General features: G+C 46.1%; 1 protein-coding gene across 1 annotated transcript; it reads right to left on the bottom strand.

Annotated features, from left to right (window-relative positions):
• Window positions 1-12,338: 12,338 nt before the first annotated feature.
• Window positions 12,339-14,245, bottom strand: LOC117834635 (probable E3 ubiquitin-protein ligase ARI5). The gene has a single exon (XM_034714171.2). The coding sequence runs from the start codon at window positions 14,168-14,170 to the stop codon at window positions 12,455-12,457; it is 1,716 nt and encodes a 571-aa protein (XP_034570062.1). The 5' UTR covers window positions 14,171-14,245; the 3' UTR covers window positions 12,339-12,454.
• Window positions 14,246-14,790: the final 545 nt, after the last annotated feature.

Genomic DNA, 14,790 nt, shown 5'->3' with positions numbered 1-14,790 from the left:
CATATAGTCAAAGCTACACTAAAAAGGTAGTATGAATCGTTTCCAATGTGACACCTGATGACATTTCACACCAAAGCAACCGTTTTCACCATTATGGATAACGACATGTAAGTTTAAATTTATCTTTTTTATTATGAGAAATATTTAATAGCACACGAACGGTATACCTTTTATATATGTAGATCACACTTGTCAATCTATAGTCACTGAAAATGATCTACACAAGGGTATTCAGTGGTCTCGATCGCACTCTCACTCCTGCAGGAACAGTATGTTCATCATGACTAATTAACATCATATCATTCATCAGCCTGCATGATATATGATACCCTAAGCAGATAATAGATTATTTTTTATCTTGGGGTCATAGAAGAGTTGTGTCCTGGCCACTAAATACTAAAACAACATTCCATTCTTGTCCTCGGCAATAGGGCAACTGGGCAAGGCAACCCGGGTCTCGCAAACAAGTGACATACAATAGGCTATTGATTTGAATGGAACAAACAACCGCACCATTCCCCAACCACACGGGAATTCCAACATTTGGAGCAACTAAATACGAAAGACTATGACCTAAAATTAATCACAAGGTAACTGTGTATTTCATGGCTTCTCTAAATCCGAAGCCGGAATAAACAAATTAAATCCCCTTGCTCATTCTTGTGGACATACCATATCCAAATGGAGAATTCTAAAATAAGCTACTCTAAACAAGAGAATTATAATTACTTAGGTTGTTGTAAGAAACAGAGGGAGTTGGTGGGTCCCCCCAAGCCTGCACCTGGCCAGACTCGATCTGGAGACAGGTGAGGAAGATGACGCGCACCTGGACCAAGCGTCCTTGGAAACGCTTCTTGGTACTCATCCCACTTGCTTCTTCGAGTGCTCGGCCCAGGCAACGGCCGTGGATGAGGCCGAGATGGGCGGGGGGCATGACGCGGTGGGCTGCTGGTGTTGGCGGCGGGCGAGGCATAGGCAAGGCGGCAGTGACGGCGGCGTCGACGAGCAAGGCGACACCCTCAACGCTAAGGGTTGGTCAAAGTGTGAGTCCTCCTGAACTGCTTATTCTTTAGTATCCATATCTAACCAAACTATTCGATGGGCTAGCCATTGAAAACCAACCAAAACGAGCCCAAAACAGAAACCTGACCATTTTAGCCCGAACCATATGCAGGGCTTAAATCATGTGGTGAGAACCATCAGTGGGGCCGTTGGAGAGGAAGCCCATCTGGATTTCCCAGGGTTGTCGTCGTTGGGCCGCTGGGCGGTGGTGATCACGAGAAATGAATGGCGCGGTGTGATTTATCGCGGCCCTGGACCGGCCCGTGTTCGCATGCGTCAGTTTGCGTTGACCCATATGTACACAAGGCCCAAACAAAGGCCCAGATCACTATCCGCTCTACCCATCCCACTCCGGCCCAGCCTCGACTCCACGACTCGACCCAGCCGGCCGCCACCGCCACGTCCACCCACCGGCACGGCCGCCGCCGTCTCCCCACCCCTAGCAGGTCGTGCGTCCGGTGACGGATGGGCGGGAGGAAGATGACTAACGTGGAAGGCCGACGCCGACACCCCCTCGGACGCCGAGAAAGGCGCCGGCCGCGGAGGAGCCTTTCTTCGTGAGTCCTTTCAGGGAGCGCGTGCTGGTGAGTGAGGCTTGTCCCCTTTCCCTGCATTTTCCATGATCCGTACTTGATTTTAGTGCTATTTTTTTTTTGCTACTGCCCAGGGCAAAGATCGATTGATTTGCTACTGCTTGTTCAATTCCGGCTATTACTCTGCTGTTGTCTGCCACTCCTAAATTCCTCAAAACTGCGAATGGTGCTCCCGTTAAATTCACTATCCGGACTGTTCAAACCCAGCAACTTCGGCCAATTTGTTCGGTTTCACATTTTCCTCACCTTGGAAATTCCCTTCATCTGACAAGCATGAACTTAATGATACATTTGGGATCCATCAACCATCGTACCTCTTGTGTATTCACAAGGAACAACCTAACCTTGTTGAACTTGATTAAAACAACCGGGTTGCCTAACTTCTGTTCAGCTTTGTGCTGATAGATCAGCACTGTGCTATAGCACTTGTGTGTTGCTAAATCATTTTGTTGTGCCCGGTAGTATTTCATAGATAAATACTCCACGTTTAATATATCCGGGATTGATTGATTTTCTACATAAGTATATTGTTCCATTTGTGCTGTTATTCTGTTAATCTGCTGGTCGACCAATCCTATATAGTTTGGAATTGGGATGCTGCAGCTGTTTGTGTTCCTTTTACATTGACTATGCAAAGTGCTCATGTCCAGCAAATGTGGACGGTTAGTTTAATTTCACATTTTTCATATATTTGGAAATTCTCTTTGTTTTCTGTTTGCTGCTCCTATCTCGTTACTTTGAATGATATGATAACACAACTAATGATCTGACAAGTATGAAATTTTATGATGAAGTAAGCATATTTGGGACAGCGAACTTAACCTTGTTGAACTTGATTGAGAAAACAGTCTCGCCTAACTTATGTTTAGGTTTCTGCTGATGGATCAACACTATGCTATGCCTCTAATGCATAGCTAAATTGCTTACTTGATGGTAGCTGCAAACCATTATGTTATGATGGGTATTTAATAGATAAATACTTTCAGTATGATAGGCACACCTGTTATGGTTACTCTTAAATAGGTTGACCATGCTAGTGAAAACTAAATTTTATTCAATCCCCTTCAATATCCACCTAAACGGCTAGCCTTTGTTTAGTGCAGCTTAAATGGTTCTATTGGATGGTTTATTGAACAATGGACACCACTCTTATTTAGCCCCAAGAAAATAAGTATATGGCTTGACTAGTCATGATCAACATCTTTCTGCCCTAACCAAAGTTTTTGTGAAGATCACGCCGATGAAAAGCCCACTAGAACCTAAGTGTTTGCTTTATCCAAAGTTTTTTGCACTATTCTGGAAAATACTTCTACCACTACCGTTATCGAAATCAAGCTTTGTTTGTAGTGCATCGCAATTATTTTTCCTTGATAGGTCTCTACTTGCTGATAAATAGTCATTTGAGTTCTGTGATCCCACTAGTGGTCTTTATTTTGTTGACACTTAAATCTTGTTTATCCATCTAATTGGTTGAGAATATGTCATTGCTTTATCTTGATGCAACCTGCAAACCTGTTCTTTGATAGGATTTATCTTTCTTATCACATCAATTATTTACAGACCCAGTTTTCTTTGGTACACAGAAGCTACCTTAGTAACAACTTGCTCTTGCTTCTAACCTTTTGCCTTGCTTTTTTATCTCTGTTATGTGGGACATTTAACTAACAGTGTATCTGCTGACTTTCTTGTGGGACTATTGCTTACAATGAATGGAGGGACCCATGCTGGGTGTAGCCATCTTATTGCTTATTAGCATCGGGACGCTCACTGACACCCAAGATGAAGGGTGCGTATATTCAGCTATCTGCCACAAAGCTGTCATCGGGAAGTGCTCTGGTGGTAGTGGTAGCGGTAGTATAGATGAAGAAATGGACCAGTAGTTGCATTATGCCTGCCCTTGAGTTAGTTCTTCAGTTTTGTTACCCACCAGGTAAATCGAGAATCTGTATTTAACAAGTGCATCCCAATAGTTGCACCTTGTTATGCTACTGTTTGCTAATAATAGTTATTTGCTCTGTCTAACCCTAATCATACCAGAACTAAGGACTGTTTCTTATTTTATTGACATCTGGTCATGTTTTCCCTTCTGGCTGCTACCTGCAACCTTGCTCATCCATTCGATTTACCTTTCACATCACATCAATTATTAATTGTCCCTGTTTCCTTGCACCACGCAAGACCTTGCCTAGTATTAATATTGTAGCAAATGAGCCAAAATTTACCTTCTTTGAGCTTAAGTGAAGTCATTAGAGCTTAATGGAACCAATGAACAGCCTTGCACCCAAGTAAAATGACCCCTTTTGCCCCTCACGAGCTAAACATGTGTTTAAGCCATAACTCAATTTTTTTCTTAAGAACTTAAAAATATGCCTAACTAAGAGTTGTATAACTCACAAATTCTAACAACTTTTGTAATTAGCTTTTTGCTTGAAACTGATCAGAAAAGGGTCAAAATATCGAATTACAAATCTGGGCCGAAAGGTGCAGATCAAATAAAGTCAGAACTTTGGAGCCCTTTTTCTCACATTTTCGAATGTATGCTCATGACAAACCTTTTATGAAAGTTTTAGTGCTACGAGTCCTTAACAACTTTGATTTTTGGGCTTAGGCCAAAATCTGCACAGAAGGTTTTCAAAAACGAGGTCAAACGCAGCTAAAATGGTCAACACTGTCAAAAATGGCTGAAGTGTTCAAGTCTGAAAGTTTCGGATTTTGCCAAACTTTGAAGCGTTTTATCTTCAATTCAGCTTCGAATTTGAAATCAAGACAATTACAAGAATTGAACTTAGATCCTAGGCCTACAACTTTTGTAAAGGGAGTAGGGGTTGTGCAGTTCAAAAATCTGGAGAAGATCGCGCTCGAAGATTGCCCTATTGTCCGATCCCGCAAATCCCGCACCAGAGCTCACGCCGAGCACGCGTGCGCCGCGCTCCCCTCGCCGGCCGCCCCGTGGCACATGCTCCTCGTCGCTGCCCCGTCGAGTTGCCCCCTGCCGTTGCTCTATCCGCACGCGCCCTGCGACGCTCTGGCACGCCACCGCCGCCGTGCCCGCCAACGCACGCCCGAGACAAGACGCCACAGCTCCTCGGCCTCGCCTGCAGCGCCCTGATGGAGCCGTTCACCCGTGCACGCCTGCTTCGCCTGCGGCGCCCGCCTGCAAGCACGCCCGCCAAGTTGCCTCCCCTATCCGCCAATGGTGCCCGCCGTGGCCGGTCCACCCCGCAGCAACGTACCAACGCCCCTCCGACCCACCGGCCAGCCCCACGAGCTCGTCGCGGCTATAAATAGCTCGCCCGCCCCACCGTACTCCCCTCCCCACTCTCGCAGCACCTCGCCACGCTCAAACTTTGCCGGCGAAATCCACCGCCGTGAGCGAGTCTCCGGTCGATTCCTTGCAGCCACGGCGCCTCCTCGTTGTCCCGCTTCCGTTTTGCCCCTTCCCAGGCTCCCTCCCTTGCCGAGCAGCCCCCTCCACGTGAGCCCCCATTCGCCCCCTTCCTGTGCCGTGAGAACTGATGCACGCCGTCCCTCCTCATCGCAGCGTCGCTGGTGAGCACTCCTGGCCCAAGGCGCCGCCCCTCTCCTCTTCCCCCTGCCGTGTGCTCTTCCTTTCCCTCTGTCGCGGCCGGCCCCCAAGTTCCAGCGCCATGTTTTGTGCCGTGCCTGAATGTTGCTGTGCTTTTGTACGTGAGGGATCTATGTGGGGAAGAAGAAAGAAAGTCAGGGGTTATGGGGAAAATCGTGGGATTTATGTTTGAGGTGGGTTTTTGTCCAGGGGTGTAGGCGCAAGATCCAGGGGCCTCTACGCATTTAACCCATAGACTGGAGGGCTAGATTTGAAGATTGCCTCGGTTTTCTTTTTTTTTCCTAGATCTAAAAAGGCTGAAAGTTTAAAAAGGCATAGAAAAGTGTAGAAAAATGCTAAAAATGCAAGATAAATTTTTTTAGACTCAATATTCTGTGTAGTTTCATATAAAAATAAGTTTACACATGTCTCTATTAGAATTAATGTTATATGATTTAATCCTTGTTTAAGCTAGTTTAAATCATAGCAAATCACAGAAAAATGCTAAAAAGGTAAATCCAACTCTCAAGTGTTTGTTTCAGAGAATAAAAGCTTAGAAAAATGGTTTAGAGCCTAGCTTAGACATTTAAGTTACTGTTTTAGTTTATTAATTGAAACCTACGGGTAGATTTTTCTTTTTGCATAATGATAAATCCAGAGATGATAAAAATATGAAACCACTTGGAATAATTCAGGAATGAGGTGTAGTTCACAGGAAAATTATGAGACTTGGTTTGAAAGTTAATGAAAACCTCTTTCCTTTTTAGAGAAAGATAAAAAGGAATAATATATGAAATGCCTTTCAGACTCTTGGTTTTGCATGTTGAATCATTTGCACCTGCATTTCATGTAGAAGTTAACATCGCCGACGGTACATACGAGCTGCACCCGACGCCCGAAGAGGAAGCTGTAGCGGATCTACACCACGCCGAAGTCGAGCCCGTGCTAGAGCAAGCCGAGGACCAGTTCGCTAACTCCGAGTGTGAAGGCAAGCCCCGGAGCATAAATTCCTATGTTTAAATACTTGCAATATATTGGTTGTTTTGATTATGCATTTACGTTTCTAGGAATTGATTGAAACCATAGACGCATGAATATAGTACCCCTTGATCTGAACACTAGTATAAGAAGTCGAGTAGTTGCAATGCTAAATAGGACTCGGTAAAAGTCGAGTGATTTCCTGTCACTCGCGAGTTATAGGAGTTGAATGATTTTATTTTCGTTGCAACTATAAGGATGATGGACGGGGCCGGGCTTATGTTGGTACTCGGTGGTTTGCCCCGTCTGTCTACTTGAAATTGGACTAAGGTCGAAAGGAGATGGTGTTCGTGATTAAGTGTTTGAAAGTACTAATCTCATACCTAGTATGGGATGGGGAAGCCTATTACCTGATTGAACTGGGACGTGGCTTATACCCCTGCTGTCCTTGGAACGTCGTTCCCGTGGTGCATCATGTGGGTGCAATGGCGGTCATAGTACGGTAGAGACCGGGACTGTGGAGCATTGCATGCCAAAGGAAGTTTGGACCTGACACGTACCTAGGGATCGATGGGGACGGCTGACAAGTGAAGCGACCCTTCGTGGTGCGCGGATGTCGTGGGATTAGGTTCGCCATGCATGGTTAATAAATTCGAATCGATTCGTCTGCCTCTCACAGTGTGGGACTACTTGATCGCTATGCTACACTGAGTAAGAATGAAAGATGATGATGATATAATATTGTTACTTGTTATTAATTGCTTGGAAAACTATGCTTGTTTAGTATAGTTGCTAACTTAGAATGATAAACAACAGTAGAACTGGTGGCTAAAATGTTGAAAGTAAGGACCTACACTAGTCGCTTTTGGCAAAACAAAACCCAGAGCTAAAAAGCTTACATGTTTAGGTGTTAGTGGATTAGTACCACAGGTCGGTTAAGTCTTGTTGAGCATAGTTGCTCAGCCTTGTTTGTGGCACCTCTTTTCAGGTGAGGATGATGTTTCTGAGTTCGCTGCTAGTTCTGCTTGGTCTACCCAGCTCCCTCCGGGTTGGACAGTCGAGTGGGATCCCTCCTCGGACGGCGAGGACAGGGGTCAGTGATGTCATGATCGGCTTCTTCATGATATCGTGCATCGACGTTTAGTTTCCGTGCGTTTTATTTCCGCTGCTTGAACACTCTACAAACTATGTTTGAATTTCTGAACTTTATGTTGTAATAAATCGATGCACTTTGTTTAATCTGGGTGGACTGTTGTAATCTCTGTAACCACTCACCATCGTGTGAGTTTTGCTTTCTCGATCCTGCGTTACGTGGTTTTATCGGAGGAAATCCGACGGACGACCAAGTTGACTTGTTTAAAGTACATGATCGCGTTTAGGCGACTTAAGTGTGCTTTAGCCAAGTTAATTTAGGCGGTTCCGCCACAAATATGTTCTATCTTCTGTCTACTAACATGTTGTGCTTGCTTTTCTTATATCTCTGATTTGCAGTACGCGTGCTACATGGTACAACTTGTGGGTCTCTCCGTTGTCATTGTGACATTGTTGATCCTTCAGTACAGCAAATAGAGGGTAAAGTGCTGGTGCCGGGCAAAGGACTGCTGTCGCCTATGTTCATAGCGACACTCTGGTTGGTACCCATGATGAAGGTTGTGTATATTCAGCTCTATGCTATATTGGTACTAGACTAGCTGTAGTAGAAATATTGAGTGGTATGCCATGAAGTGTTGGTTGTTCATTTATGTTCAGCTTTGTTAGTGTGGACATCAATGTTTAGCATTTGATATGGTGATAAAATTTGGATTTAGCATAGTTTTGCAATCTGGATCTTGGCTTTTATGTGCAATTTGGATTTAGAGAAGACTTAGTAGTGTTACTATGCTGGTTGTTGGGACTTGGGAGCAAATTACTCACGAGGCCAACATGGTTTCTGGATTATACGCTGAACTAAACACCGCAAAACACCTTCCCCTCTATGTTTCAAGGTCTGTTTGTTTGAATTTTACTTTGATGAAATTCTAGAAATTCCTGAAGCAATCCTACTCAATCAAAATGCACTGACTTAGCATCCCAACTTGGCAACATCATGAATGCGTGGAGCTACAATGTAAACTTTACACTAATTGACTTCTACGGAACTGTATAAAATATAATAAACTGCATGTCCCTGTAGTAAAATAGATACTTTGACTGTGAATGTGGACAGAACGTAACTCATGAAGCATTTCCCATTCAAAACAACACAACATGTCAATATGTAACAAAGAAACGCCACATTGGCAATTTACTTTAGCAGCAACCAAAATTGATAACAATTTGTTCATATCAAGATCCCAATTCCACAAGCATGCCATTTGGTAATCTTTTTGGGATATCACTGTTATTTCAATTAGTATAAGCCAAAACAGTTTAGATTGATGAAAATAAGAAATAAATGGAAGGCATAGAACAGAACAAATACAGAAAGATAGTAGCACATAAAAATTAAACAAAACAGATGCTAATAAGCAAATTAACCATTCAATGACTGAAAGACGGTCGACGGCTACCCTTGTTCCTACCCAGGAGTGACAACCATAAGCATAACTGCATTCTTAGTTTTGCCAACAAGGCTCCTGTGAACCAGTAGCGATAAAGTAAACATAGTTTGGGTACACAACATGTTGCAGCAGCAAGCAGAGCATTAACCTATGCCGTCTCCATCATTTGTGCGCCAGGAGGCAAATCTAGGGCTTCTTGACACAGCAGGTAAGTCTCTGGCATCAGACCAGCCAGCGGAGCTCCAGGAACCAGCCTCTGCAATTGAAATATATTAATCCATTTTCACCAATAATCCCAACATATACATGTGTTTAGCATGATTTGCATGTTTTACATCAACATGGTATTAGGTCAGAACCGAACCAGGAGTGGAGATGCACTTCAATAAAGAAAACTTACAAAATTAACACCTAGTTATTAGTGCTCTTCCATTCCAAATTGTATAACTTCTCTTCATATTTCACCGGGACAAAAAATATTGCTTTGATGCATCTTAATATGGGGGGAGGGGTATAACATCTCCAGCAGATTAACATCCTTAATCTAACTATTGTATTGGAGGAGTTGGTACAAAAATGACGCTTCAGCAGATCCTCGTCCCATATCACTTTTCCCTGTAATTATTGGGGGTGAATCAATAATCCACCTCAACTCATCCCCAAATAGAGGGGGACTTGCAACTCCCCTAATACGGTAGTTGTTATTGCAATGATATTATTGAGAAACTACAAAAGAACATCCCTGAATAACCATGAAAGTGATACTTGGACATATATGTTAACTGATTATTGGGGAAAGCCAACTAGAGCAATTTTGCACGAGAGCGTTCGGTAAGGCTCCATGAGAAGCCGGTGTGTAAACCGGTTCATGAGCCCTACCAAAGCGGCACTAAATGAATCAAACTACCTATCCTATTTAAATATAAAAAATAAACATAAAGCTAATTAGTTGGAGGGGATAAATCAAATTAAGTGGGAGGGGTAGGGAGGCAAGGGGGAGGGCATACAAGGGAGGGAGGGGTACTCACGTTGAGCATCTCCTGCAGAGGGACTGGTCTACGACGAGGGTGGTGGCGTGGGAGTGCACCAGTCAAGGAATAGATGTCCTCATCGATCTCATCCTCTGTGAGCTTCAGTGAGAAGGTTGGTCGAAAGCGGTCTCCAGCTCTTCCACAATGACACCGTAAGCTCCTCCATGGCATGACATCCTCCGAATTGCCCAAGGGAGGCGCATCAACGGCATCTTTGATGATAGGTTGAATAGAATCAACTTGCGGAGGTTTTGTGCGGATGTTGAGCATGGCTTTAGGTGGGTTGGACATCTTCGCACTAAAAAAGTGGTGTGAATCGTTTTTTGTGTGACACAAGATGACAACCGTTTTCACCGTGATATTGGATGACCGTTCACACTTAGATCACTACTGGACACTTTTCCCAGCATGACACCACACTAATTCTCGCACCCCTCTAGTACCTATTATTTGCGTAGTAATAAGTATTGAGGAAATGGCACAGCCCATATAGAAAATGGACCTCGTGTAATGACCAAGAACTTATTATACCCATGACTGAGTTGGGGGGGGGGGCAAAATTATCTATCCTTACCTCATCTATATAAAGGATCCAATGAGTCATGAGGATGGAACTTACTTGTGGACTCTTCACTTTCTCTCTCATTTTTTAGTCTTCATCCTTCTCTTCTTAGTCTTCATCTGTTTAGAGGAGGAAAATCCCGAACAATAAGTTTCCATATAAATGTTAACTAGGTAAAATTTTCAACATTGTTCTGGAGTTCAATAACACTAGATTTTTAATGTAGAATAGTAGTATAAGTAATTATAATTTCAAAGATGGTGCATTTTCTTAAGTGTGAAACAAGAATACATTAAGTATGTTCAATGTATAATATCAATTGCAATAGAAAAATTACAATTTATCCATTGTATAAACCTATTGACACTTTGTTAAAAAGAACTAAAATTTTGTCATTATGGACCCACCCATCAGTCTTTGTGCCATGTAATAGGTGGGCCCATGGTATCAACCACATATTTGGTTGGAAACCTGTAGTTTATGTGAATAAAGTATCAAAAATAGCTATAGATTTTCTCATATATATGTTAAAGTTTTCAACAGCATATGTATAGAAATAGTTATAGATTTTTTGAAATTTGCTCTAACATTAATGAAGATATCAGGTCATGTGACCACCTCAAGGTAGTGTGCTCATCACATAGTTTGAGTTGAAAATAGGACTTCGAACACTAACAGCACTAAAACATCATCGAGTAACAAGGAAGATGAACCAAATGAACAACATAAGAAAAAACAACCATGACAATGAGATAGTAGAACTAAGATATATTACAAAAAAGCGTGATACTACCACAAGAAGGGTTAGTATGCACCAACAGGATGAAATGGTGTACCAGATCACGTCTGATTCCTTGCAGAGTAGCCTGAAAATCGAGTGTTGCAAGCTCCAAAACACTGATAAAAATATTGATTTTCCAAAATATGATGCATGTTTTCCAAATACAATAGTCGCCGCCTCACCGGCCATCTAAAATTCCTCTTCCCATGCTGTTTGCGTGAATAGTTATTTAAAAAAAACACTAATAATATTCCTCTTTCCATGTTGTTTGCATGAATAGTTTTCTAAAAAAGAATTAATATAAAGCCATCAGGAAAAACAAATAGGAGAAAGTCCATCATGCCATTTGACCATTTCCTGATTTATAATAAAGCCATAATAGATAACATGTATAGAAATGCAGAAAAACCATATTCCATGTGGCCTTCATCTTTTATCCTCCGCACAAGGTAAACATTGTGTTCATTTAACTTTACTATTTGTAATACATACAGGTGTGCTCCTAAATTCAAAGTTAACTTTAAAAACGGAACAAATGAATTTAGTATCCATTCCTAATTAAAATGGTCCAAATAAAAATGTCTACAGATTGTAGAGTGCGTAAAACTGCATGCAGCACTTAAACTGAAGGTGATTAATCTGATGCAGCAATTAGCATGGTAATCCGCCATCTGTCCATCTGGTGAGGTTCACGAGCTTCTCCCAGTAGTGCTTGAACTTCTCGCCGATGGCAGCAGCCTCTGCCTTTGGCACAAAGCTCAACTCGGCGCAGGCTTGGAGTGCCGCAGCAGGACGGAGGCGAAGGCCGGCGGGATCGTTAGGACCTAGGTGATCTTGGCCATGGGCCTTGGCCTTCCCTTGTGTCGCCGGGAAACGATGTACCCCATCTCCGGCCATTGGATGAGCTTATGCGATCAGATTTCGGCCGTAGACACAACTTCCCGTAACCCGCAGCTCTCATCCAACACATTTTTTCTGCTCGTCTCTAAAATCCAATTTTGTTTTGTAACATCTCTGAGAAAACACATTTTTTCAAACACCTCTCTTAGATAGTGAATGATGGAGTGCAATTCCTTATACAAAAGTTGAAGTAAAGAATCATTTAAACAAGATAAGAAAAGATCAAATTGCAACATTCACATAGTAGTACAGTAGTTCTGAACCTTAGAAGAAGAGAAATCAACCAAAAAAAAGAATTGAAAGACCATATAGGCATGTCTGTCGACTTGGATATGTGCGCTACCGACGTTAAAATCCAGGGTTCTTCTCTTGATGAAGGCCATTAATCTGACAAAGCAAGTCTGCAACAGGGAATCCACCCACCCACTCATCATCCGATCCCCTAGAAGTTCTTCATTGTATAGACCTCGGGCAGATCGGTCTCAAATGCCTTCACAAGGTTCCCCATGAAGGTCCGCGACGCCACGGTCAAGTTCACCATCCTATCCCTGTAATCTTTGAACACCTTCTTGTAATCTTTGATCACCTTCGAGACATCGGCGGCCTCACCCTCGCCATCGCAGCAGAAGATCTCCTTCCTGTCCACCTCGGCGCACTTGTGCAGGCGCTCCAGCGACGAGTTGGCCTCGACCTGCAGGTAGTCGAACAGCTCGCGCTTCTTCCCGTCGCGCTCCGGGTCCAGATAGTAGCCGTACGCGTGCGCCCACCGCAGCACCCGCCGGCCATAAACGATCTCCTCGTACGCCTCGGTCACGAATTCGAGCTCCGTCACCGCCTTGACGCCGACCACCGCGGCCATCTCCTCGAGCTCCGACCTCTCCAGCTTGTCCATGTCCTGGCGCGCCTTCTCCAGCGACTTGAGGTTGCCCGCCCACCGCTCGTAGTGGAACAGGTACCTGTCCAGCGACGCCCTGGCCTGCCGCGCCGTCGCCTCCTCCTTGGTCTCGACGGCGGCCTTGCTGCCGGCGGCGTTCAACCGCGGCCGGTAGGTGTCGCCCTGGCAGGCGTAGTGCTCCCGCGTCCCCGCCGGCTGGAAGCAGAGCCAGCAGAAGTGGTGGCCGCAGGGGCAACTCATGTGGTTGCAGCCATGGTTCTTCTCGATCGCGCGCCGGCACTTTGGGCAGAGCTTAGTGTTGGCCAGCATCCAGTTCACCGTCTCCGAGTCGGACTTGTTCTTCGCCAGCCACGCGCGCACCGTGCCGCACGACACCGGCCGGTGGGCCTCCTCGCCGCAGCTCCAGCAGAAGCCGTGCCTGCACTTGCAGAACACGTCCGTGGCGTCGTAGCCGGCGCAGCCGACGAACTCGACGGCGCGGGAGCAGCCGGCGCCGGGGCACCACTTGATCCGGCCACCGCTCTCCTCCACGTACGATCGGAGCGCGAACCGCGCGTACCGCTCCCTGTCGGCGGCCCCGGCGACCGCGTCGACGAGGCCACGGACGACGGCGGCGGAGCAGGCCGGGTCCGGGCACCGCAGCGAGAGGCACCGGGGGCCGTCGCCGACGGCGGCGCCGACGTACCCGCGCCAGCAATCGTCGCAGTAGAAGTGGGAGGAGCACGACGCCGATCTCGTCGCACCGGCGGGGTACCGGTCGAAGCAGATGGCGCAGATGAGCGGCCAGGGGCTGAGCGCCGTGGCGACGACGGGGGCGCTGCCGTCCGCCGGCAGGCCGGCGGCGTCGCGGACGAGGCGGTCGTCCGAGAACCAGTCGTCCTGGAGGTTAGAGGGCATCCATTTGTATCGCCGGAGGAGGAAGGCTGCGAACGCCGGCGGGATCGAGAGGACCTCGGCGATGCCGGCCGTGTCCTCCGCCTGCCGTTTGAGGACGTCGTCCTCGGTTAGGACGACGTACGTCACTGGGGCGACGTGGACCTTTGTTTCCTCCGCGTCGCTCATGTATTCATCTGCATCTTCGCCGTAGTCGTAGTCGCCGCCGCTGGCATCATCGTCGTCGTATTCATAGATGCAATCCTCGCCGTCGTCCTCCATGCAGTAGCTGTCTATTTCGTGTCTCTTGTTGCAGGAGCTCTCGCCGTCTCTTTCGCCTCTCTTGTTGCAGGAGCTCTCGCCGTCGACGCTGTTGTAGCCGGATGCCATGCCGCGCCGCCGGCTTATGGCCTAGGGAAGCCGGCCCGTTCTTGACGAGGGTTTAGGTTAACCCTAGCGTACGGTGGTGCTAATTAGATTGAGGGCCCCTTGGGCTTCCCAACACTTAAAAGGCCAAAAGTCAATCAAAGGAGAGGCAAACCCATAAGTGTTTTGGGCCAAAGCTACTTTTCCTCAGTGCAAAACTCACAGCAACTTCCCTCATGCTTTCTCCGGCTGTGGAGTTGAGCAACTTTGAAAAAATTACCCACCTGCCATTGATTATGAGATACCGATTCGTTTTTTCCCCTTCTATTCCTGTCTGCCACCGCCCACTTCTCCGATCCATGTAGAGTACCTCCCGTTTCCTCAAGATCGATCTCTGGTGTGGCCACACCGTCCGGTCAACCATCGGCGAGCGACCCGTCACTAGAGACGATGCAACGGGATTGGTAGCGTGGAGAGGCTCTCTGCTACTCGCTCTCCGGGATGGCGGTTAGGTCGAGGGAGAACCTCGTCGCCGCCCTCCCGCCGCGGCACGCTACCCTCCGCTTCTGCGCGGCGGCCACCTGCTGCGAGATGGGCGAGACCGGGTCCGCCGCCACGTACTCCTCAGGGACCAGGAACACGAG

Source organism: Setaria viridis, chromosome 8 (assembly GCF_005286985.2).
Source record: "Setaria viridis chromosome 8, Setaria_viridis_v4.0, whole genome shotgun sequence".
NCBI lineage: Eukaryota > Viridiplantae > Streptophyta > Magnoliopsida > Poales > Poaceae > Setaria > Setaria viridis.
Note: the sequence above shows the minus strand (reverse complement) of the source record. Positions and strands in the feature narration are given on the sequence as shown.

What these genes read in the sequence shown, in the direction of transcription:
- LOC117834635 (XM_034714171.2), bottom strand. Translation starts at nt 14,170, where the DNA reads ATGGCATCCGGCTACAACAGCGTCGACGGCGAGAGCTCCTGCAACAAG.